This window comes from Mustela nivalis, assembly GCF_964662115.1.
Source record: "Mustela nivalis genome assembly, chromosome: 1".
NCBI lineage: Eukaryota > Metazoa > Chordata > Mammalia > Carnivora > Mustelidae > Mustela > Mustela nivalis.
The window spans coordinates 213403682-213427531 of NC_139020.1; the positions used below are offsets into that span (position 1 = coordinate 213403682).

Below are 23850 nucleotides of genomic sequence, written 5' to 3' on the forward strand. Positions count from 1 at the left end.
CTTTCTACGACATGAACATAGCCCTCATTCGGGGGCCTGAGCTGTGGATGTGCGAGATGGGGGCCTCAGCTGCGAGTCCTGCTCTACGCCAGCCCCGTCCTCCTCCCTGCCCCGGGGGCGGGGGGCACCCAGCGATCAGACCATACACGTTCGTCCTCCGCTCTGAGAACTTTTATTCCCCGGGTCCGGGGTGCCGCCTGGCTATAGGACGGACAGGATGGGACATGGACACGGGGGCTCGCGGGTTCTCCGGCCAGGGCTGGGGGGGGGGCACAGTCAGGGCTGGGGTCGACCCCAGCCAGTGCACGCAGGGACCAATGGGGCAGTGGACGCAGCCAAGTACAGTTGAGCAGGCCCAGCGGGTGTCTGGGCTTGGAACGTGACCGCGGGGGCCCGGATGCCCTGCGCAGGAACCGGGGGTCGGGGGGTGGGCAGCACCGCGGTGCTCAGCGGCCCTGAGCTTGGAGCCTTTGCATCTGTAGGATCTGGTTCAGGATCCTCTGCACATCTTCATCCATCTGACCCTGGGATGGGGGAAGCAGAGAGAGAGAGAGAGAGAGAGAGAGAGAATATGCCTGGGCACTCCTGTTCTGGCTTCCCTATTCCCTCCCTCCCCACCCCTGCAAGGCCATGAACCCCCCGCACCCCTGGCACCACCAGCCCCCCACCATACAGACGGAAGGGCAGGCCCGAGTGCCGGTGGCCTGGCATGACTCACCTGAATGGCGTACAGGAGGTGGCTCCTGTACAAGGCCACCACTGCGCTGTGGTCCCTGGCAGCCTCCTGTGAGCATGGGGAAGAGGTCCTTGGAAAAGCAGGCTCCCCCCCCCAAAACATGCCCAAAGCCCCCCCTTTGCACCCAAAGCCCACGCGCCAGTGCAACAGCTGTTAAAATACAGAACCACTTCTCTTCCCCGGCCTGTGAACTCACCTTCAGCTGCTCCTGCAAGGCCTTGACCTGGCCTCGGAGGGCCTCCACCTCAGCGGTGCCCTGGGCCCCCGGCTGGTCCTTCAGGGCCTCCTTAAGACTGAAGACTTCCTTGGAGAGCTCTGTGATCTGGTGGGGGGAGATGCGGGGGGGGACCTCCAGTCACCCCGAGCCTGGAGCGGAGGGGGGCATTGGACCTGTCCGGCACCTCCCCCGGTAGGAGGCAGGCAAGGGAAAGTCATAGCTCAGAGGCCAGCGAACTCTTGGCCCTTGGGAGTCTGGCCGGTGAGCTAAGAATGGCTTTCATGTTTGTGATTGGGGGAGAAATGTCAAAAGAAAAGTGGTGTTTCGTGACGTAGGACAATCGAATCGCATCCACATTTCCGAGCGCGCACAGGAAATTTCACGGGTGCGCTGCTGCGCCCATTCACGGACACGTCAGAGCCGAGAACACGGACTCTGGCTCTTTCCAGAAGCCGGCCGATTCTGTCACAGCCCCTCTTGCGGGCTCTGGGAAGGGGAGGCTGACGGAACAGAGGCCCACAGCAGCCTGGCCTGGTGGGGCTGGGTCGGGTTGCCCTGGCTTTGGGTCCTTCCCTGCCCCTCTCCTGCAGGGGATCTTGGGGAGACGATTTAACCCCTCTGAGCCTCAGTTTCCTTATCTGAAAAGGAAGGGGAATCACGGTTCTCACCTTGGTTACTGTAATTCTGAACCGAAGTTAAATTGAAACTGTACCTGGTAAACAGCAGGCACTCAATAAATGCTGGGCTTTGTTATTATACTACAGATCAGAGGCTCTTAACCAGGGGCCATTCTGCCCCTGGGGAACCCCAGGCCATGTGTGGGGACGTCTGTGGCTGTCCCAACTGGGGGTGCTTCTGGCATAGAGAGGGTGGGGTCAGGGATGCTGCTTGGCCCCCCCAACGCCCCCCCAATAGAGAAGGACCTGACCCAAGTGTCACTTGTGGCGAGGGGGAGAGTCCCTGCAACCAATAAACCAGAATCACAACCACAACTTTATTTTTGTTTTGCAAGAGGTGATCATGGGCTCAGAGAGGTCGACTGACTTGCCCAAAGTCACACAGTGAGCTAGGGCTGGGGGGCTCAGAGAGGTCAACTGACTTGCCCAAGGTCACACAGTGCGTTAGGGCTGGGGGTCTCTCCACTAATGTGCCCTTGGCTCTGGGAGTCACGTGTGCTGCCCGGTGACTGCGCAACCCGACACGTCACTCTGAGAGTGCCTCAGAGCCTCAGCTTTGCTCATTTAGAAAGCAGGAATAAGAATGCCTTCTGGCTTCCAGGGTCAGAGGGAAATTAAAACCGATAGTGTGTGAAAACCACCTAACTCAATAGCCATGGGCCACTGTCACCCATCATCATTACAGAAGACCAGAACTTGGGAACCTGGGTCCAAACGCTGGCTGAACCTCTGCGTGCTGTGCAACCTCGGGGAGGTGGCATCCCCTCTCTGTGCCTTGTTTCTTCAACTGGGGACAATAAAAGCACCGATCTTACAGGAACTTGATGCAACGATTAAATGTGCTGGTCTGTGTCAAATACATAGCTCGGGGCCTAGCATGCAGTCAGAGCCCAGTAAATGTTACTGCGGTTATAATTCATAGTTAGAACAGTCCCCATGTGTCTAAACTGTCTCCCTCCTTCTCTGCACCTCAGTTTCCCATCTAGAAAGTGGGCTGATTGTCTTAGACTCGTTCATCTGGGCATTCTTGGATTTCCCCCAACCTCTGTTGGGTGGGAACCTCCCCTCCAAGGGAGCGCAGGGAAAGGGGACGCACCTTCTTGTCCTTCTCCTTGGCCATGTCCAGGGCCTCCTGGGCACGACTCTGGGCCTGGCGTGCCCGCTCGGCCTCTGTGCGTAGCCCCCGCAGCTGCTGCTCTGCTGTGGCCAGCTGGGCCTCGGCGGCGTGCCGCTCGCTCTTCATGAACAACGCCTCCCTCTGGACCTGTGGCCCAAGCCCACGCGGGACCCTGAGGACACGGCGACCCCAGAGTCTCCCGACCCTTCCACCCTGGCCTGAGGACATTCCAGCCCAATTGGATATTGAGGAGTTCAACTCAGGGGGTCCTGGGTTCTTCCCAGACACGGTGACGACTCTGACCCATGCTGACACTTCTGACATGCTAGCTGTGTGGCCTCGGACAGCTTACTTAACCTCTCTGTGTCCGTTTCCTCATATGTAAAATCAGGGTAACAACAGCCCCCACATCGCAGGGTAATTCTGAGAAGGAAATGGATGAATCCCGCACATGTGCTTCCAAGAGTGCCCAGTGCACAGGGAACTTGAGGTTCAAGGTGCTATACTGTCATTGTCGCTAGCCTTCCTTTGTGCTGTAAAGGTTTATCAGTTTCTTACAAAAGAAAACAAAGCCAGAAGAACATGGATGAGAAGCAAACCAATGTCCACAAGTTGATGACTGCATTTTCACAAAAATATCAAGACCAGAGCAATGTCAGCTTTGCAAACACTGGCCCTCCCGGGGAGGAGGGGTGTGGGACATTGGCCTCTATAGAAATAATAGCTGCAGGGGAGTGTGGGTAAGTAGATGCTCCACTCAGCAAGACTGGCTACATCTCTCTTATTTTATTTAAGATTTTATTTATTTATTTGACAGAGTGAGACTCAGCAAGAGAGGGAACACAAGCAGGGGGAGCAGGGGCAGGAGAAGCAGGCTTCCCGCTGAGCAGGGAGCCCAATGCGGGGCTTGATCCGAGTACCCCGGGATCATGACCTGAGCCGAAGGCAGATGCTCAATAATAGAGCCACACTCTGTCAAATAAATAAATAAAATCTTAAATATGTGTGTGTGTGTGTATATACACACACACATATATATATATAATCACATTCCCTGGTCTCAAATAAATGAACAGCTCAGCATCAAAATCTACTAGGTTCAAAATGTTAGATTAAAAATTATAATAATAATAAATATAATAAACAATATATTAAAATATATATAATAAAATAAAAATACATATAAATAAAATATAACAAATAAATAAAATTATGATAATAATAAAATAATAAAAGTTAGATTAAAAATAATGTTCAAAACATTAGATTAAAAGCCTCCTACTCTTGGGCTAAAGCATCAAAAATGATCCAGAGGCAAAATGACAAACTCTAAACAGCCAGAAGAACCACAGGGAGCTTTCAGGCTAGCAGAGAAAATGGTCGTCACAGTAAAAAACATCAGGGTGAAAAGCCCAATTCACTGCCTACAAAACCACAAGCAGGCATGGATCCCTACCTCACACCATACACACCATTAGCACCAAAGCATGAGCACGACTGTGGAACCAAAGCAATCAGTCTGAGAGCTCGTGTGACCCTGGGGTGCATAGAGGACTCCCAGACAAACCATTAGAAAAAATGATGGGGTCGGGACACCTCGGTGGCTCATTCGGTTCAGCGTCTGCCTTCAACTCAGATCACGATCCTGGGGTCCTGAGATCGAGTCCCATGTCCCAGGCTCCTGAGCAGGGAACCTGCTTCTCCCTCTGTCCTACTTATGCCCTCTCTCTCTCTCTCTCCCTCTCTCTCTCAAATAAACAAAGTCTTGAAAGAAAGAAAGATCAGTAGATAGACAGATGATAAGGTTAAAAGCAGCCGAAGGTTTTGAAAAAGATAACACAAGTTGAAATGTCCAAGAGATCAGAACGGCCGTAGGGTTAGCCGTGCACCTAGAAATGCTAGCAGGGTCAGGTGTCTACGGGACCAGAACCAGGGCTGTGGGTCAGACTGCCAATGGGCCACCGGCCAGCCTGGGACTTGGCTGTGCTCTGTGGGGGCCCAATGGGCCACCGGCCGGGCTGGGACTTGGCTGTGCTCTGCGGGGGCCCGGCCGGGCTCACCTGGAAGACCTCGGCGCTGGTCTTCTCGTGCCGCCGGCCCAACTCCTCCAGCTGCCCCTCCAGCCGGGCCACGTCAGCTTGCAAGGCCCCCACGATGCGCTCGTGCTCCAGGCGGGCCACGCTCCCCACACGCTCCCGCTCCAGCTCGGCCCGCAGCCGGGCGGCCTCCTTGCCCGTGGCCACCACCTCCTGCTCGAGGCTGGCGGCCCGGCCCCGCAGCTCAAGGGCCTCCTCCTGCAGCCGGTGGTGCTCGGAGGCTGGCACCGCCGACTGCCGCAGGGCCTCGGACGCCTCGCGCAGCTCCGCCAGGCCCCGCCGGGCTTCCTCGCAGGCGGCGGCCAGCTCGGCCGCCCGGGCCTCGGCCGCATCCCGTGCGTGGCCCAGCTCGGCGGCCACGGCCCGCTGCTGCTCCCCGGCGGCCGTGGCTGCGGCCAGCTGCTCCCGCAGCACCTCCAGCTCCCGGCTCTGCTCCAGCCGCACCTCCTCCCGCCGGGCCAGCTCTGCCCGCAGGCCCCGGGCCTCCTCCTCGGCCAGCAGCCGGCCCGCCCGGGCCTCGTCCAGCCAGGCTGAGGCCGCTTCCAGCTCGCGGAGGCGGGCGTCCCGGCCTCGGAGGTCCTCCCGGGCCTGCTCCAGGGCGGCCCGCAGCTGGACCACATCCCCGCCGCCGCCCCCAGCGGCTCCGCCGCCCTCGGCCTCCCGCACCCGCTCCCGGAGCCGGCCGGCCTCCGCCTCCGCTGCCTGGCACTTGCCGTGGGCCGCCTCCAGCTCGGCGGCCGCCTCCCGCTCCCGCTGCCGGAGCGCCTCCTCCAAGCCACGGATCCTGGTCTCCAGCTCTGCCTGCAGCTGTTCCCAGGCCTCCGCAGCCCCGGGGTGGAGGACGGGGCCCGGGGGGGCCCTTGGGGCTGTGGCCGCCCCCGCCGTGGCCTCCACGCGCGTGGTCTCCATGCCCGCAGGCTCGGCCCCCGCAGCACCTGCTCCGCCGGCCGTCACTGCTGCTTCCTCTGCTTCCAGCTTTGTGGCCTCTGCTCCCGTGGCCTTTGTTTCTGGATTTCCTCCCTTTCCCAGAGCCTCGGGTTCTGTGGCCTCGATCCCTGTGGATTCTGTTTCTGTAGCTTCCGTGTCCATGGGTTTTGTCTCTGTGGCCTCAGTCTCCGTGGGTTTCATCTCTGTGGCCTCAGCCCCCGTGGATTTTGTCTCTGTGGCCTCAGCCCCCACAGAAGCTGCCTTCACAGTTTCCACTCCTGTAGCCTCCTCGTCTGTGGTCTCAGCTCCGTTCACTTTGGCTCCCAGAGCCGGGGTGAGCTCCATTTCCATTGGCCCGTTCCTGGTGGTCTTGATTCCCGTGCCCGTGCCCTCCCCCACGGCTGCCTCCTCTTCCCCAGGGGCCCCCAGTGTTCCCTGTCGCTCCAGTGCCCGCAGAGCCTCGGTATGCTGCCTGCGGAGCTGGTCGAACTCAGCCCGAAGGGAGTCATAGAGGGCCAGAGGGACGACCTCAGCCGACCCGTTCACCTCCATCTCGTCCTTCTCGAAGCTCTCCAGGATCTGGGAGGTAGTGGGGAGCTGGTGGGAGCTTGTGGCCGTGGGGGCTCAGAGGAGCCCTGCCACCTTCCCTGCCCACAGACTTAGCCGTGTGCCCACCCTGACCCCCCAGGGAACGATCCCTCAGGTCCTCAGATCTGTCCCGCCCCCCCAACCCCGGCCGTCCTGGGCCTCAGTTTCCCCACCTGGACCTTCTCCATCAGCTCCTGGTTTTGTCTGGTGAGTGCAGCCACCTGCTCCTGCAGTGAGGCCAGGAGCTCCTGGGCTGAGGGGCTTAGCTGTTTGGAGAGCAGAGCCTCGGCCCCTGGGGGGGCGCACAGAGTCAGCCCCAGGGGGCCTGGGCCACCGGGAATGGGAGCTAGGGGTCTGGGGCAGGGGGTCCGAGCCCCCAAGGCAGGCAGATGGAATGAATAACAGGTGGGGGCCGACCTCCCTCCCAGCTTCAAACTCTCTCCGCGCCTGTGGGTCACGTCTCCACTTCCAGGGGCCTCAGGGACAAGAGGGCCAGGGGTGCGCAGAAGAATGGGGCTGGGGGCTCACCTGGAAAGTCAGACAGTTCACCCTCCTCATCCTGCAGAGTGGCCACATCGTAGCTGGTGTTCTCCCGCTCATTCTGGGGAGGGGACAGGGTCCCGCTCAGGTCCCTACCCCCTTCCCAGCCCCAAGACCTGCCCCCCGAGAATCTCGAGCGGCCAGGGGAGTCCGTGCACTTCCGTTGCTCCCCAGGCACATGACTGGCCGTGCCCGGCCCACAGTGTTTGCTGAGTGCCAACTGTGTGCCACGGGGCTACGCTGGGCTCCCCGGGAAGGACAGGGAACAGCCCAGCCACTGTGCCAGTGTGTGACCATAACCCGATGCCTGGGGGGTGTATGCACATCTTGTGTGGGGGGAGGGCACACGGAGAGAGGGATGCCCCGCTGCATCCCCATGAAGGTGTGTCCGGGATCCTGCACTGGGGGTCACGTGGGGCTGAGGGTGTCTGCCTGTGACTAGGAACAGCTCAGGGTTTGTGGTCTGCGGGGAACCTGAGGATGTGGCGTGGCCCCCGCACCTCCCGCGTGCCTTCCTGTGACTGTGTGTGATCTAGTGCTTGTGTCTGAGTCTGTTGTGTGGGTGTGATTGCTTCAGCGGTGTTTGCAGATTTGGGTGGGTCTGTGTGCGAGAGCACAGGTGCTCCCGCATGTTTGTGTAATCACGTGTTGGGGGAAATATTTGTGCATGTGCATGGGTTTGTGGGTGTGCCGTCTGCGTGGGATGGAGGAGCGTCTGTTGTGTAGGCGCCTGTATTTCTGGCGTGCGCGTGGGATCTCGCTTTCCTCAGGGATGCTTGCTGTGGTCGCCGGTTTAAGGTGCAAGACCACGTGTGTGTGAGGGCGGCCGTTCACCTCCGTGGGTCCCGGCCCCGCATTTGGAGAAGTGTCCACTTTGGGCACGTTATGTGTGCGGGTGTGGTGCCTGCGATGGCGTGTCTGTAGATCTGACTGTTGTGTGCCCTCCTAGGAGAGCCTGTGCGAGTACTGGGGTGGTTGTCCTGTAACCTAGGGGGGAGAAGCCCCGTCCCCTCCCCGGCCCCGCCCCTGCCTGGCCCCGCCCTTGCCTGGCCCCACCCCCCACACCTCCAGCAGGGACAGCCGGCTCTGCAGACTCTCCACCTCCCGCCCCAGGCTCTCCTTCTCCTCTTGCTTCTCAGCCAGCAGCTGCTGCAGCTCTTGTACCTGGAAGGGGGGCGGCAGCAGGGGGGCTTGGCCAGCCTTTGGGAGGAAACACGGGGTGCCCGAGGGGCTGGCTCTCTGCACCTGCCACCTACCTGTCTCTCCAGGCTGTGGAGGGAGCTGGCCTCTACCTCTGGCAGCTGACGGGAAGAAGGGGGGACCAGGCTGGAATCTGGGTTGCGGGTCGACCCCGCCCCACCTCCGTAGTAGCCCCCGATCCCCACCACAGACATCGGCTGTGCACCCACGGTGCACCCAGCACCTTGCTCTGCCCCCGAACTCATTACTAAGGACTTCTTGAGTGTCTGACCCTGTTTGGGGCCATAATTCATTCACTCGCCCACTGAAATACCCGTTCTTCCAATAAACACCCAGTGTGTACTGTGAGCCAGGCATGGCCAAGCATGCCTATCCCCGTGGGCTTACAGTCAAACGGGTGACCATGAATAAGATACATGGTATTCCCAAGAGCACGAAGCACTTCGAATAAAAATAAAGAGAATTGGGAAGAGGGTGGGAGCTATCACAATTTTAAATAAGGTAAGCAGGGGAGGTGTCTTTGGCAAGCAGTTTCTGAGCAAAGACCTAAAGGAAAAGAAGGAAGGAGCCACAGGAGCATCTGGGGAAGAGTGTTCCAAGCAGAGGGCACCACACACGCAAAGGCCCTGGGGCAGGAGCGGGCCTGGAACACTGGCGGAAACAGCAAGGAGGCCCGTGTGGCTGGAGGAGAGTGAGCGCCGATGGAGAGAGGGACGTGGGAGCTAGGAGAGGTAGGGGGAGTCGTCCCTGCAAAACTGCACCCCACGCCAGGCTTAGCCTGGCCCCTCACCTCCTGCTTCCTCCGTTCCTGGTGCTGCTCCAGGCCCCGGATCTTCTGCAGCAGGCGGCCCCTCTCCTGTCGCAGCCGCACGATCTCCTCATAGGCATCTCGGTCATCCTGTGCCCCCCGCCCCAGGGACCCACCACCTTCACGTGAGGCCCAGGAGCTGCCCCCTCCTACACCTGAGCCAGAGCTTCCCCCACTCCTGCCTGGCCCCTGCTCCTCCCCTAGTCGGGGCGTTGCTCACCGGCAGGGGGATGCTGGCAGGGGGCTGAGGTGCCTTCCGCTTCTTGGGAGCCCCTCGCTTTTCATGGCTGGACACGGAGTTCTGGGAGAAGGCGGGAGGGGGCACATGGGGAACGGGCCAGTCTCCCACCCAAACTCACCAGCCCAGCCCACTAGATGTCATCAGCCCCAACTCGGGCCTCACTTCCTGCGTGACCCTGAGCAAGCCCCTTCCTCTCCCTGGTCCTCGCTTATCCCAGCATAAAAGTGGCTGCGCTTCCTGAGAGTCCCAGATCTAATGCTTTGCTCTCTCCCCCTTTGTACCTTGCTACGTGCTGCTAGACCAGATCGCCTACAAGTTCCCTTTCCGTGTGGAATGGAGATGCTGTAGAGCTGGGAGGGAGGAAGAGGCCAGACCTGCCTTTTTCCGTGACCTACACCAGCCTCACCAAACTCAGTTCCCTCTACCACTACACCCCAGCCCCATGATTTGGCCCCATTCCCGCAGTGTTCTCACCCGGTGCTGAGAGTTACGCTGTGGGCGATGCTGTCACTTGGTGGCAGCGTACCCAGAAAGTGGCCTTCACCCCAAACAGGTCTTCCTAGGTCATAACCCCGGGACAAAAGTCCAAGTCCATCTCCTCCTTCTCATTCCATAAAGCTTGGAGCGGGGAGGGAGGAGGCGGTGTGTGCAGGGGGAGGGGACTCATTCACTGCTTAGAGATCCGTACCTGAGATGATGCCTCGCCTGAGTCATCCTCTAGGAGGGCAGGGAAGAGAGGGAAGCAGGGTCAGGCACTCTGTTTTAGGGACTCCATTCCCAGCCCTAGGAAGGGCACTAGGGAGGGGACTCATGGCTGGAGTGGGCTACCAATGTCCCCAGAATCGGGACTTTGAAAGTAGGACTCAACTACTTTTGCAGACGGTAACAGGAGGGCCACCTAATAAAGGGAGCACAGTGGTACCTCCAGGAGGGCTCAAGTAGGGGTGCCAAGTCTTAGGAAGGGCAAAGATCCAAGGATAAGGATGGCCCAGGAGAGCAGAGTGGACCCCTAGATTAATCCAAAAGCTCTGGGGCTCCTTGAAACTGTTCTGAGTAATATCAGGGGAAACATGAAACCTCTCCTGATGCAGCAAATAGAGATACCTTGAAACTACCTAGAGTAGGGAAAGGGGTGACAAGATACTGCTTGGGAGGAGATGGGGTGCTTGAATTTGTATGGGGGGGCTTGCATACCACTGGGTGGTGAGGGGCGCTGTGCCGCCTCCTGCAAGAGATGCAGGATGAGTTTGTCCCCCGCTAGGGCACCGTAGTGAGCAGCGTCCTGGCCCAGTGCGTCGGGGATGCCTGGCTGGGCCCCGCCTTGCAGCAGAACCTCCACTGTTTCGGGGTTGGCCCCCTCACAGGCAAACATCAGCGCTGTCCTACCAGGAGAGGGGGCTACTGAGGAAGCAAGGACTTTCTCAAATCCCCAAACCCTCCTCAACAACCCAGGCTGGGGGTGGGGTGGGGGGGAGATCAACTAGTTCCCCCACCCACAGAAATTAACGACTTGCTCAAGGTCACATGGCATACAATGGACTCACTGGGAGGGCAGATACTCACCTGCCCTGCAGGTCCTGGTCATTTGCTGCTGCCCCCTGCTGCAGGAGGAGGCGGCACAAATCTGTGTGACCCATCTGAGCTGCTATGATAAGGGGCGTTGTACCTGACTGGTGGGAAATTAGGGGAAGGACGAGACAAAAGGTGAGAGGCTGACCTTGTAGGTAGGGAAGCCTGTATGAGTGCCCCTGAACCTCACTCCAGATCTTTTCATACTCTTTAAAGGGAGCCCGGGGTGCTGCCACTTGGTGACGGTGTACCTCAAATACAGCATCTTTCCCAAAAAGATCCCAGAGGCTCACCCGATCTCGGGGATTCAGATGTGCCTTGAAGGAGCAAAGCATTTCTGAACAGGAGATGCAGCCGCCGGCCGCTGGAAAAAGAGGGAGGGTAGGTAGCGCAAGGTTTAGACATTTTCTGGGGGCCTTCTGCCTGGGGTGATTCTTATCCCTCATTTCATGAGAAGTTCCCACCTACCCTGGGAGGCCAAAGGCAAAGGTATGACCTCAGGAAATTGAGGTCCAGCCAGGTCCCTGGTCATCCCGTAGGGTCAGAGACAGAGCTATGATCAGGTCTGCTAACCCGCTGTCCCAAGCTCTTTCCATATTCCATCACAGCTCCCTCTTCAGATGCAACTTTTGACTAATTTTTACATATTTCTTCTCTTTCATTTAACTAGTATTGTTTAACTATTTAACTATTAACTACCACGCTCCAAATCTCATATAGAGGGTATATGTTTGCTGGAGGGATCTGACATCGGTTGAGACTGGGCAGGTTTCTCGCGGCTGGATCTGAGTTCTGAGTTTTAAACGTGAAAGGGGGGACAGTAGATGTTTCTGAGCAGGCAAGAGCCGTGAAGTGGGAGAGAGCTTCGTAAGGTCAAGGAAGTGGGAGACTGTGTATGTCCAGAGCCGTGAAGAAAGAAGGAAGGAAGGGTTTCACACTAGGGGTCACTGGAAAAGTCGACAAGCTCTATCTGATGGCCTTCTCTGTGCCTGAGCGGGTATGCAATTTGGTTTTCTGCTCCCCATGCTTAGAACGGAGCCTGACACACAGAGCAGGAACTTAATAATATTTATTGCGTGAAAAAAAAACCTAGTGATCTCCCACTGTGACAAAAGGCATTTGCCACCACTAGGTGGCAGCATACTCCAACGACAGGGAAGTTTTAACCCGTGCCTTAAAACCCTTAAGCAAACCCAAATGCGTGTTCCCAAAAGGTCGGACGTTTCTTAAGCCATTGGTGAAAGTCATTCCCTAACTGGGCATGATGGACAGACGCTGGGCCTGGACCGGGTTCGGGAAGGTGGGTTCCTTCCCCTCCCTCAAGCAGGAGTTTGGATCGGATGGTTTGGAAGGGTGCTTGGACCTTTGGCCTGCCTGAGATCCTCTAGGACTTGGTCAAAGGAAATTGCACTCTGGACACACCCCCCCACCCCAACACGGCCACCACAGTTGTCACCAGGCCTGGCAGACATCGGGCTATGCTCTGGGGTCAGACAACCTGGGCCTTCTCTACTTTCTTGCGGGCCGGCCTCAATCACCTTGCCTGTCCAATGGGGTGCCTCTCTGTGGCCCAAAAGGTTGCTGAATTTTAATGCTGGGCCCCTTGCCTGGCACACAGCAGGTACTTGGAAGGAAGGAGGAAGGAGGCAGGACGTTCATGGTAGGTCCCCGGGACCCCGGGTAGAAGAACCCCTAGCCCTACTGCCTCTGGGTCATGGTGGGCAGGGCGACGCTGGGCCGTACCCACCTGCATGATGCAGGGCTGTCCACCCACTGCTGTCCACAATATCCACCACGCAGGAGGCCTGGGACAGGAGGGGTGCAGGTCACTGGAGGTTCCCTAGGAACTGCCCCTTCTTGGGCCGGATGTACTTCTGGCCCCTCCCCTTAGCACTTCTTCCTCCCCCATCTCCACCCGGACCCTCAGGTGACTCGACTTTTAGGAAAACTGGTGAAAAAGTGGAAATCGCCGGGAGCTCAGGAGAAGCTGAGGGTTTGGGGGGCTGGATAGGAGCTCTGAGAGTGACTGTGGCTAAGAGTGACCTAGAGTTTGGGGCAAAGCTGGGGCTCGGGAGATATCTGGTACTGGGAGTGTATCTTGGGTGTGAGGAGTAACTTGACACTCTGGGAGTATCTGGTTGTCCGGGGAGTAGCTGAGTAAAAGAGTCTAAGACACAGCTAGGATTCAGGGAGTATCTGGGAGCTTGGGGGATTTCTAGAACTCGGGGAGGAGGGGAGGGGGCCCGGGGAAGGAAGCATCTTGGGTTGAGGGAGTATCTGACACCAGAAAGTAGATGACCTGTAGCAGCTGCTTCAAACACTGTGGGTGCCCGTACTTGGCGGCCAGGTGGAGGGCGTTGTAACCTGAAAAGCAGGGAGCATCTGCTTGGGCTCCACCTATGCAAGGAGCTTCCAGCTGCTCCCCAAACCTGCGTCAACCATCTGTGATGAGCCTCCCCGTGTCCAATAAGTTCCCAGACCCCAGGTACTTCTCCAAATCATGAGACTCCCGGTGGCCAGAGACTCTCCAAGCTCCAGCTAGTCCACACCCCAGACGACACTCCACTCCCACGCCCTCCTCAGGCCCCCCATCCTGGCAACACCCCACGACCCCAGCTCCTCCGTATGCTCAATGACACCGCCCCTGCGCCTCCAGCTGTCCTACCTGTTCCAGCTAGTCTGGAAACCCTTGCTACTCCGTGTGCAATCTCCCCGTCTTTGATACTCTACAAATCCCCTGCTGCTCCCTAAGCCCGGACTGCCATGCCTCCTAGGCTGCCCCAAACCTTCAGACATGACTACGCCCCACCCCTACTTACCTCCTGAGCTCCAGCTAGCCCCTTTGGCCATGCATTCGATCTCAGGGCCCCGGTTGTCAGAGGCCCAGATTCTCCTTTTGTCCTAGCTACTCCACATACCTGAGATACTACTCCCTAACCTCTGCTTGTGAGTCTCCTGTCCCCCAGATACTTCTCAAGCTCAGGTACTCCTCTAGTCCCGTCACTTCCTCTGACCACTACCCTGACTGGTGCCAGCTAGAGTCTCTTTCCTTCGGCACCGCAGCCTGACATGTCCCTGTGCCTCCCTGGGAGCACCCAAAGGAATCCTCCTCCTTTTCAGGGAAGCCACAGAGCAGGGCGAACCGGACCCTCAGGCTGGGCACCTGGTCTGAGCTCCTCATCCCTCCCCGGGGCCCGGCAGGCAGTACCTGCCCCATCCGTGCTCATGACGTTGGCGCCGTGAGCCAGCATCACCTCTAGGCAGCTGGCTGCACCCCTCATGGCAGCCAGGTGGAATCTGGAGGTCAGAGATAAGGGATCAGCAGCAGGATGACCAACCCCTCGTCCCTCACACCCCCCAGGGCATAGGCACTCACGCGGACTTGCCCTCGGGGTCCAGCTTCGTGGGCACCAGCCCCTTGCGGGTGATGAGGGCGGCCACCCGCGCCGCGTCGTCGCTCTCCACGGCCTGCAGCAGCCGCTCGTCACTTTTGCCCCACTCCTGGCTCTGCGGGGGACACCCAGAGGGTCGTGGGGCCAGGCGATCCCTGCCCCCACCCCGCTCCCCCTGGCTGGGGCTCCAGGCTTCACCACCTGCCCCTGGGCACTTGCCTGGCGCCTGCCTCTGGCTGCCGGCTTCGGGATGGGGCAGGGGCCGCAGGGCGGGCAGGAGCCAAGGTCAGTGGGGCTGAGCCGCAGCTGCAGGGGGAGGTAGTCCTGGGTGGGGGTCTAAGACAGCATCCCCCCCCAGCCTGCATTCCCCAGCATCTGCCCCCAGGGCCAGCCTACACCCACCACCAACATCCTCCTAGTCAATTTCCCCCAGATCAGCGCCCCCATCCTTTAGTGAAAACCCCCTTCCAACATCACCCCCACCTCCAAAATCCTCCTACAGGACCCCCTAAAAGTGTCCCTTTAAATGTCCTCAGAACTGTCCTCCGCCATTCATCCTTCTTAAACTGACCCCAAAATGCCACAATTGTCCCCCCAATGTTACGGGTTCTGTTCCCCAAAAAACGTTACTTAGCACGAAATGCATTCCAAAATGTCTTCCCCAAATTCCTTAAGTTTCTCCAAAATCATCCCCCCAAATGACCACAACATCTGTCCTAAAAATGTCCTTCCAAAACAATCCCTTGAATGCCTCCTGAATTTGATCTCCAAATGTCAATATATTGTCCCGAAAATGATCCCTCAGAATATAGTCCAAATTGTCCCCTCAAACGAACCCACCCAAAAACTGTTCCCCTAAACTGTCCCTCCATGTTTTCCAGTGTCCCCATCTGTTCTCAAAACTGCTTCCCAGAACGTCCCCACCTCTCCCCAAATGTCCCACCCACCCCCCAACCTCTACGCCGCACCCCCCCAACCCCCTCACTCCCGGTCCTTCCAGGGTCTGGGGGCAGGGGTCCAAGTCGGGCGCGGGCGGGGGCGGGGAGGGGCGGAGTGGGGAGGGGAGAGTAAGGGCCCGAGCCCCGCCCCCTCCCGCGCCCCCTCCCCTGGCCCTACCGCGGAGGAGGTGGCGGCGCACACGCACAGCTGCTTCATGGCGGCCGGGGCGCAGGGTGCCGGGCCCCGTGCTCCGGGAGGCGACCGGGCCGGAGGGGGGTGGGGTGCGGCTGTGGGGGCCCCTGGGGAGGGACCGGGGGTTGGAGGGAGGGGCTGGGAGGGGCTGGGGGAGCCTGGAGAGGGGGCTGGAGGGGCCCCGGGAGGGAGGAGCTGGGGGCTGCAGGGCGGAGGGGGTCCGGAGGGAGGGGCTGGGGGGGGTCCGGAGGGAGGGGCGGGGGGGTTCGGAGGGAGGGGCTCCGGGGGCTGACGGAGTGCCTGGAGGAAGGGGCAGGGAGGACCCGGAGGGAGGGGCAGGGGGCATAGGTCGGGAGGCCCGAAGGGAGAGGCGGGGGGAGGGGGTGGGTAGTCGGGGCCGGGAGGGAGGGGCTGGAGGGAGAGCCTGGAGGGGGTCCTGAGGGAGGGGCTGGGAGAGCCCGGGGCGGGGGGCGGGTGTCGGGGGGGGGGGGGAGTTGTCCGGAGGGAGGGACTGTGGGCCGACACAGGGCCGGGAGGGAGGGGCAGGGGGCAGCGCGGGGATGCTGGGGACCCTAAGGGAGGGCCGGGACCCTAAGGGAGGGGCTGGACGGGGTCCGCAGGGAAGGGCTGGGGGACCGGGAGGGAGGACTGGCGGGGGTTGGAGGGAGGGGCTGGAGGGAGTCGGAGGGAGGGGCAGGGGCCTAGAGGGAAGGGCTGGTGGGGGCCGGGAGGAGGGGCTGGAGTGCGCTGGAGGCAGGGGCCGGAGGGAGGGGCGGCTGGAACTTGGTGGGGAACTTGGGGGTACTCGAGGGAGGGGTGGGGGTCCCGCGGAGCTCTGGCGCCCGGCCCGTGCGCCCCGCCCCCTCCCGGTGGTCCCGCCTCCACGGTAGGGGGCGTGTGGGGGAGGGGCTAGTCTCCGAGACCGGTAGCCGCCCGGGCACGCCCTGACCTTCCTGCTTGGAGGAGGATGCGGCCCGCAAGGCCGGCTCCCTCGCCCCCACCGGCCGCCCGCTCGATCTCCGGGGACCCGCCTGCAGCGTCTCCGCCTCGTCCGAGCTGGCCGCGGGTCGCAGGTGACTCCGGGCGCGATCCCCCGGCACACAGAGCTTCCCACTCTGCGCGGCTACGCACTCGCGCACGGGGGCGACCCAGCAGTCTGACAAACTTGAACCTTGAGTCCAGGGCCCTGTCCCCAGGCGCTCAGCACTTACATTTGTGCGACCCCCCTCCCCCGCCCCAGGGACTTGCTCACCTGCTTCAGACTTCACTGTCCTCACCTGGAAAATGGGTTTCAAAATAAACCGTAGCTACTGTCCGCGGTGGGTTATCGGAGGACTAAGGAGATCGGCCACGCAAAACGCTCCCCAGTGCCAGGCACACAGTAAGGGCACTCAACATGGATTCATTCGTCAAACACGGATGTGCTTGCGTCCGCGCGTATCTAATGCTGAATCCCGAGGACACAGGCCATCCTAGGTGGTCCGAGCCGGGAGAGGACCCAGCTGCTCCCAGGGCCTGGGTCTCCTGGGTGTTCTCGCAGACTGGGGGCCCCTTGACCGCAGGGCCAGGCACCCCACGGTGGAGTGGGGCCGCTGGTAAATGTTTGCAGAGTGAATGAATGACTCACAAGGCCAGGCCTTCTGAGCCGTGTGAATTCCAGTCACTCAGTCCATTTGTCCTACAGGGTGTCTGGTGCTGCAAAGGGCATGGCTCCCCGCGGTGACAAGACCTGTCCCCGGGGTCCCTTGGGGGTCATATACACCCAGGGATTCATGAACCAGGGTGACTGGGGCTGTAGTGGGGGGAAGCCCAGGCCAGCCGGGAGCTCAGAGAGGATTCCTGACACTGGGGAGTCTGGGAGGAGTTCCGGGAAGAGCTCAGGGGAGGATGGGCAGGGACAAGATCATGTTCAGGAGAAATGATGAAATTATCACTCGCCTCCACCAGCCCAGTTGCCTGTGTCCTCCTGGTCCAGGACCAGCTGTTTGGGGCTCACAGTTAAGGGTAGGACAGAGGAGGAGGCCTGTCCGCGGAAGGAGGGGGAAACCAGGAATGGGAAGCCAGGAGAGCTTCCGAAGGTGGGACCGCCCACTGTGTTGATGAGTTCACAAAGGGGCCATGGGGTGAGTCAGGGAGACACAGAAATGAGAGGGGACAGAAGGGATGAGGGCAGAGACAGCCTTCTGGAAGCTGGGGTCAGCCGCCTTGACTGTAGACAGGAAGGGGGAGCCTGAATCTGCCTTGGTCATGTCAACCTACTGTGTGACCTTGGGCCAGTCCTGCTCCTTTTCTGGCTTTCAATTCCCCCGCTGCTACATGGGACAGATGATGCAGTAGGCACCCTAGGGCTGGGCACCTCCACCCGGGCACCTTGGACATTCAGGACCAGAACGTTCTCTGTTGGGGGGCTGTCCTGGGCAGCAGGGGGCTGAGCAGCATCCCTGGCCCCCACCCACTGGATAGCCAGGGTACCCCCAGTGTGACCACTACAGAGGTCCCTCTATAGACCTAGCTCAGCGTCCCCGGGGGGCAAGATCTTCAATTCTTAGAACATCTTTGGGCAGGAGGAGGGGGAGGTGAGGCAGAGAAAAGGAGAGTCTCGTACTAAGTAATCAGGGAGGGGTGGGTATTGAGGGCTCCTGTGACTCACACCTGGCGGGCAGTGCCCCTCTCAGGCTTGCCAGGGGGGAAAGTGAAGTGGATCTCCTAGTTCTGGCCTCGAATTTCCAGGTGCCTTGGCCTGTCCTCCTGGATTCTGTACAAGCTCAGACAAACGCCCCTCAAACCCACCCCCCAGGCAGGTGGACACCACCATCTCCCCCCCCCCCCCGCCACAGTCATCTACCAGCTAACCTCAACGCTGTTAACTCCATGCACGCACGTCCCCAGTCCTACACACGGTGCAGCCCCGTCCCTGCAGGCTCCCTGCGGGGACCCCTCCGCCCTGGTCTCCTAGTCCCTGGGCTTGTCCCCCAGCTTGCCGAAGCCTGCATCAGCTCTTTTCTCTCTCCTGCTCAAAACCCTCCAACAACCTCACGTGGGGTAAAATCCAGACTGCTCTCCTGGAGGGGGGAGGGGGGCAAGGGTCTACAGAAACTGGTCTCCTGACGTGCCAAGTCCCACCCCGGCCTGGTTTTGTGCAGCTCAAGTCCTAAGAATGGTTTTTACACTTACAGGTGGTTGGCGGGGTGGGAATCAAAAGGAGAATAATATTTTGCGATCCGTGAAAATGACATGACATTCACATCTGAGGGTCTATAAATAAAGTTTTATTGGAATGGAGCCGAGCCCATCCACGGGCAGCGGTCTGGATTCTACTCCCATCATGGGTCAATGAAACCAACCCTGATCTCCAGCACCTATCCCAGGGTCTGGCCTGTGGTAGGGACCCAGTATTTATGTCTGTCGAATGGATTAAAGAATTAATAACTCTGGAGAATACCAATGGGAGGCAGACAGACTTTTCCAGGAAGCAGTGGGAATCTACGGACCTCCAAAGGCTTCCATTTTCTTGCTTGTGGGACCTTTCTAAAACCTGACATAAGGGCAGGAAGCCCGTGGGAGCTCCAGGACAAGGCTCACAGCTCCAGTTAAATCCCATCTTATGAATGGGGAAACTGAGGCCCCGAAAGGCTCTGAGAAGGCTAAGAGCAAGGATGGCCATGTGTTGGCGGCTCGAAGGAAAGGCTGGTGGGAAAGAAGCAGAAAGGGGCAGGGAGGGAGGGTATGCCAGGCAGCAGGCGGGACGGCCGAGGTTGCTGGGGGGGTGCTGGCCTGTGCACTGGGAAGAGGGAGGGAACCGTCCCCAGAGACAGCTGGGGGTGGGGGTGGGAGGCAGGTGTGTCTGTGTGTCTGCAGTCACGCAGTCATGGTGTTTGCTTTCGTCCCTCTGGGGAGCCGAACAAAAGCCGAACTTGACTCCTGCTTGTCTGCCCAGAAACTGGAGACGGCCAGCGGAGGGAGGGACAGTGAGCTGCCCAGCTGCCTCATGGGGCATGCGGAGGGCAAGCTTCTCCCCGTCTGCCCCCAGGTCTCTTGGCGCTGCTGCCCAGGCTCCTCCCTGCCTCCCAGACACCCCAGACACCCTCACACCCAGCCTGAGGCTTTAACCCCTGTCCGCACCCCCCACTCATCCCCACACCTGTGCTATGCGCGCCCAATACCCCCAACCCCCATGTCCCAAATTAGGTGTCTTTGGGGTTGTTGTTTTTTTTTTTTTTTTTTTTTAGCTGCACAAAACCTTTTGAAGGATTTGATTTCAATATAATTCTGCTTTCGAAATGAAACAATGATATGGCTTGGGTCACCCCTGGCTACCGCATCTCAGGAATTCTTGGGGGGGGGCGGTAAACGGGAACAGTCCACCTTAAGAACGGATTTCAGATGGTACAGAATTTTAGGTCATTCCGCAATGAATGAGTCTGACTCTGTGAAACATTTTGTAAGTGGTTCGTGAGCCTTTATTCCTGCCTTTGTAGGTCCCTACCTCTTTCTTTTTTTATCAGTAGACTCCCTTCCCTACCCTAACCTCAGGGATGTCCTAGCTGTGTGACCTTGGGCAAGTTTCGTAACCTCTCCGGCCTTCTCTCCTCCTCTGTTCAGTGGGATAATAAAAGCTCCCACCCAATACGATTGTTAGGAGGAATAAATGAGCTAACATCTGCAAAGCACACAGTAAGCTCCTTATGGTGTTCAAAAACATACAAATAAAACCAAAAATAGCTGAAGTAAGTAAAAATGAATTCAATGATACTACATTTAAATTTTACAAATGAAAATAAATCAAAGAAAAAGGAACATTAAGCTTTAAATCACAGAAATAAATTAATAAGAGGGGTTGGGAAAGCCCGAGGGAGCCCCCGGGGGCTGGGGACAGACCGACACTCACCCAACTAGACAGGACGAGGCTGCACCCAAACCCAAAGCCATCTGACTTTATAAGCAGGCATGTTCCTATGCCCCTTCCTTTTTGGCTTTCCAGGACTCCTTGGGCTGGGCCCGCTTCAGGATCACCCCGCTCACACGCTCTACTCCAGCCCAAGGAACCCGCTCATCATCCTAAGATGCCCTGAATCCACCGGGCCTGGCCCACCCTCTGAACTTTGCCTGCACTGGTCTCCGTCCTCTAACCCTAGATTCTCTCAATCCATGCCCTGGACTGGACCCCACGCTAGCAAGCACTTGGAGGGGTAGGCACAAGGGGGTGTGTACGACGGAAGAAGGAACATCTCCCTCTGGGAGTTCACGGTCCAAGACATGGCTGCATGGGAAGCCAGCTCCAGCTTACCCCAGGGCCTTTGCACTGGCTGTCCCCTCTGCCTGGAATGCACTTCATTGAAATATACACACAATTCCCTCCCTCTTTCTCTTCTGATCTCTGCTCTGACGTCAGCTCCTTGGTGAGGCCTTCCTCAACAACTTGCTTTAAAGTTGCAAAAATCTCCCCTGCCTTGGGCGCTCCCTTTCCTTGCTTGCCTTTGCTCCTACATACCTTGTTGACTATCCACCACCCTGCCCTACTGTCAGCTCCAAGAGAGCAGGCATTTCCTCCTACAACAGTGCCTCATACAAACATTTGCTGAATGAATACGCAAAAGCCAGAGATAAGGGTCCTTGAGAAATTGAGTCCTCAGAAAAGCAAGCGGGCCACTGGAGCTTGGGAGAATGGAGACCCTTCTGGAAGAAGAGTTCTGGGCCCCAAACAGGGTGGGCCTGGAGAGGGTTTGACAGGCAGCAACATGTGCAAGAGAGGGCTTTCCCAGCAGAGGGAACAGCAGGGGCAAAGGTCCTGTGGCTAGAAACTGAACAGGAAGCAGTGAGGACATGAAGGCAGCAGGAGAGGGAGGAGAGGGAGCAGAAGCTACGGGGTGGGAGGGGGGTGCTGAGGAGCCTCCGGAGAACCGGGAGGGGCCTGGTCGAATGGAAAGTGCCAGAAGGATCAGAGGAGGGGCCGAGGACAGTGTTCCAAAGGCCCAGTAGCTCCTCTTCCAGGCCCTGGAGCACAGGAGCCTGAAAATCGAGGGACACTGGGCATCTCAGTGGCCTCAGACTCACCTCTGTCTTCTTAAATCGCGCCCGGAGGGTCTTCATGGCCGGCGTCTGATGGTTCTCCTCAACCCAGGCCACCTGGGGAAGCACAAGATTGGGGTGGGATGGGTACCTGGTAAGCTGGAGGGTCACCCACCTCCCCTTCCTCAAGAGGACCTCTTCCTCATCCCTGGGCCATTTCAGACCCTCAAGCAGGACCCAGACGCAGGATGTCCCATCTCCTAATTGCTGTGTGTCCTTTGGCAGGTCACTTACCCTCTCTGAGTCTCACCTTCCCCCAACTTAAAATGAGGGAGATAATCCCCTTTTGACCCACTTGTGGTGGGTTTTCAGTGACATCCCTAGCATAGAGCCTGGTAAACAGTAGGTGCTCAATACATATACCTCACCAGTATTCTCTGTTGTCTGAGCAGATTCAGCCTTTCCTGGTCTCCAAGCTCCCATCTGTGTAGGTACTTCTACACAGAACGCTCTTTCTTCTCCTTCTTTCCTGGCGAATTCTTATGTACCCCTCACAGGCGGGCTCCAAAATCCCGTGTTCTTTTTTTTTTTTTTTTTTTTTTTTATTTGACAGACAGAGATCACAAATAGGCAGAGGGAGGCACAGAGAGAGAGAGGAGGAAGCAGGCTTCCCACTGAGCAGAGAGAACCGGATGCGGGGCTCGATCCCAGGACCCTAGGATCATGACCTGAGCCCCTAGGATCATGACCTGAGCCGGAGGCAGAGGCTTTAACCCACTGAGCAACCCCCACCGGCTCCCCAAAATCCCGTGTTCTGATGAGCTTCATCTGTCGTCCACAGGCTGAACTCTTTTAGCTCCTCAGCCTGGGTTTCCCTAACCCTACTTGGGTCCCTTCCTTGGCCGCAGCCCTGGCTTTGAAGGCTGCAAGTGTCTGGGCAGGAACCGTCGTCCTGAACAGTGAGGGGCTCCTGGCGACTGGGCCCAGAGCTGAGGCCACCTTAGCACCAAGGCACGTTTTTCGGATAATCAGAGAAGATTATCTGCAGCCGAGTCATGGAGGCAAGTCCCCCCAGGTGAGCAGAGGTGTCCAACCCGCCTGTGAATTCTCGAAACTAACCTTCCACCTGTCCGCCCACCGTACGCCCATCAGAGCATGTACACAGCCGTCCGCGGGCTACCCGCCACCAAGTCACCTTCTCGCGGTTCCTCATGACCTTTTAGCCACAGTTCGTCCACCACCCACCCACCGTCCATCCACCTCTACACCCAACGCTCACCCATGCAACCCCCACTCCTGCATTCACCCATTCACCCCTCCCGCCTACCCACGGACCTATCTCGGGACCAGCCGCCCCTCCCGAGACCCCTGCCCATCACTCAGCACTCACCCTACCCTCTTCCTTCCTCTCTGTCTCAATCTCACCCAGAGCCGGGTGTAGTAAGACACCCAAGAGGAGTCCACAGGTTGGCGGGGCAGGAGGGGATCCATGGGCTTGGGGGACAGGACTGGCTTCCTGGAAGAGGTGATGGTATCTAATGGGGGACCTGATGGCCAGGCAGGAAGCTGAGAGGGGCGGCAGCAGATAAACCGGGTACGGGCCCTACGCGGTGCAAAGGCTGGCAAGTGGGAAGTGCGTGTGTGTGTGTGTGTGCACGCGCACCTGGGTAGCTCCTCAGCACAGCTGGGACATACGTGGGCCTCGCCTTGCTCCCACACACCAGGGCCCTGAGGCCCTAACGGGCGTCTCCATCCCAGGCTTCCCTCGCTTCCTCCTCTCCCACCTCCTGCCACTCCAGTCACGCTAGCACCAGGCCTCCTCGCCCTCTGCCGGCTCCGGTTACCTGCTCCCAGCTGGGCCACCAGCTCACACCCGCAGCTCCAAGCGCTCAGCTCAGACACACGATCAGCTCTGAGAGGGCAGCCAGCCCCAGGGGGCCGGGGATGAGCAGAGGGAGGAGACAGGCTGGCCGTGAGGCTGCCTGCTGGCCAACGAGCTCTGGTGGGAAGACACCCTCGCTCTTCCAACACCCCCACCTCTCTTCCCTGGCTTTGCCCTTGCTGTTTCTCTACCAGGAACGCCCCTTCCGTACCCCATGTCGCTCCGGAAAGGCTCACTCTCCCCATCTCATTCCTACTCACTCTTTGGATCTTTGCTGCAGCACCCCCTCCTCCAGGAAGCCTTCCGGGATGTACCCAGGCTGGGTCAGGTGCCTCCTCTCAGCTCCCTATGGCTCGGTGCCCCTAAGGCACCTTAATCACACTAAGTCACCATCTGCCGCTCACGGGTCTGTGTCCACCTCTCGCCACAAGGTGCCGCCCTTGTTCTCCAGTGTTTCCCCCGCACGGTTGTGCTCAACACGTTTCTTCAATGCATCCTCAAGGCCACCGGCCCCAGTGCCTTTGAGCAGGCTCTTAGCTGGTCACCTGTCCTGCCGTGTGCAGACTACCACCCGGCTGGATGACGCCCCGGTAATTCGGAGCGGCGTTCAAGCCCCTACGTGGTGAGGCCCCACATTGCCCCCCGCACCGCCCACGTGCACGATTGCCCTGCTTTGGTGACTTTATTCCCTTCTGAAATGTGCAGCGGAAAGAGCCCCGA

At 58.8% G+C, this 23850-nt stretch overlaps 1 protein-coding gene across 8 annotated transcripts; it reads right to left on the minus strand.

Moving 5' to 3' along the window:
• Window positions 1-156: 156 nt before the first annotated feature.
• On the minus strand, window positions 157-23592 carry ANKRD24 (ankyrin repeat domain 24). 8 transcript variants are annotated; one of them, XM_082735608.1, is made up of 21 exons: window positions 23391-23592; window positions 21294-21365; window positions 14093-14223; window positions 13925-14013; window positions 13016-13080; window positions 12464-12521; window positions 11010-11080; window positions 10711-10817; window positions 10342-10529; window positions 9836-9864; window positions 9127-9207; window positions 8889-8996; window positions 8155-8199; window positions 7964-8062; window positions 6887-6959; window positions 6532-6650; window positions 4808-6349; window positions 2727-2894; window positions 933-1058; window positions 719-784; window positions 157-524 (listed from the first exon to the last, which is right to left on the minus strand). In XM_082735608.1, exons 2-21 carry the CDS (start codon window positions 21327-21329, stop codon window positions 447-449), a joined length of 3279 nt encoding a protein of 1092 aa, XP_082591734.1. In that variant the 5' UTR covers window positions 21330-21365; window positions 23391-23592; the 3' UTR covers window positions 157-446. The 8 variants fall into 8 exon arrangements, with proteins under 8 accessions (XP_082591734.1, XP_082591735.1, XP_082591738.1 ...); XM_082735609.1 differs by lacking the exon at window positions 23391-23592 and adding an exon at window positions 23093-23167; XM_082735612.1 differs by lacking the exon at window positions 23391-23592 and adding an exon at window positions 14328-14414 and having other exon boundaries at window positions 21294-21344.
• Window positions 23593-23850: the final 258 nt, after the last annotated feature.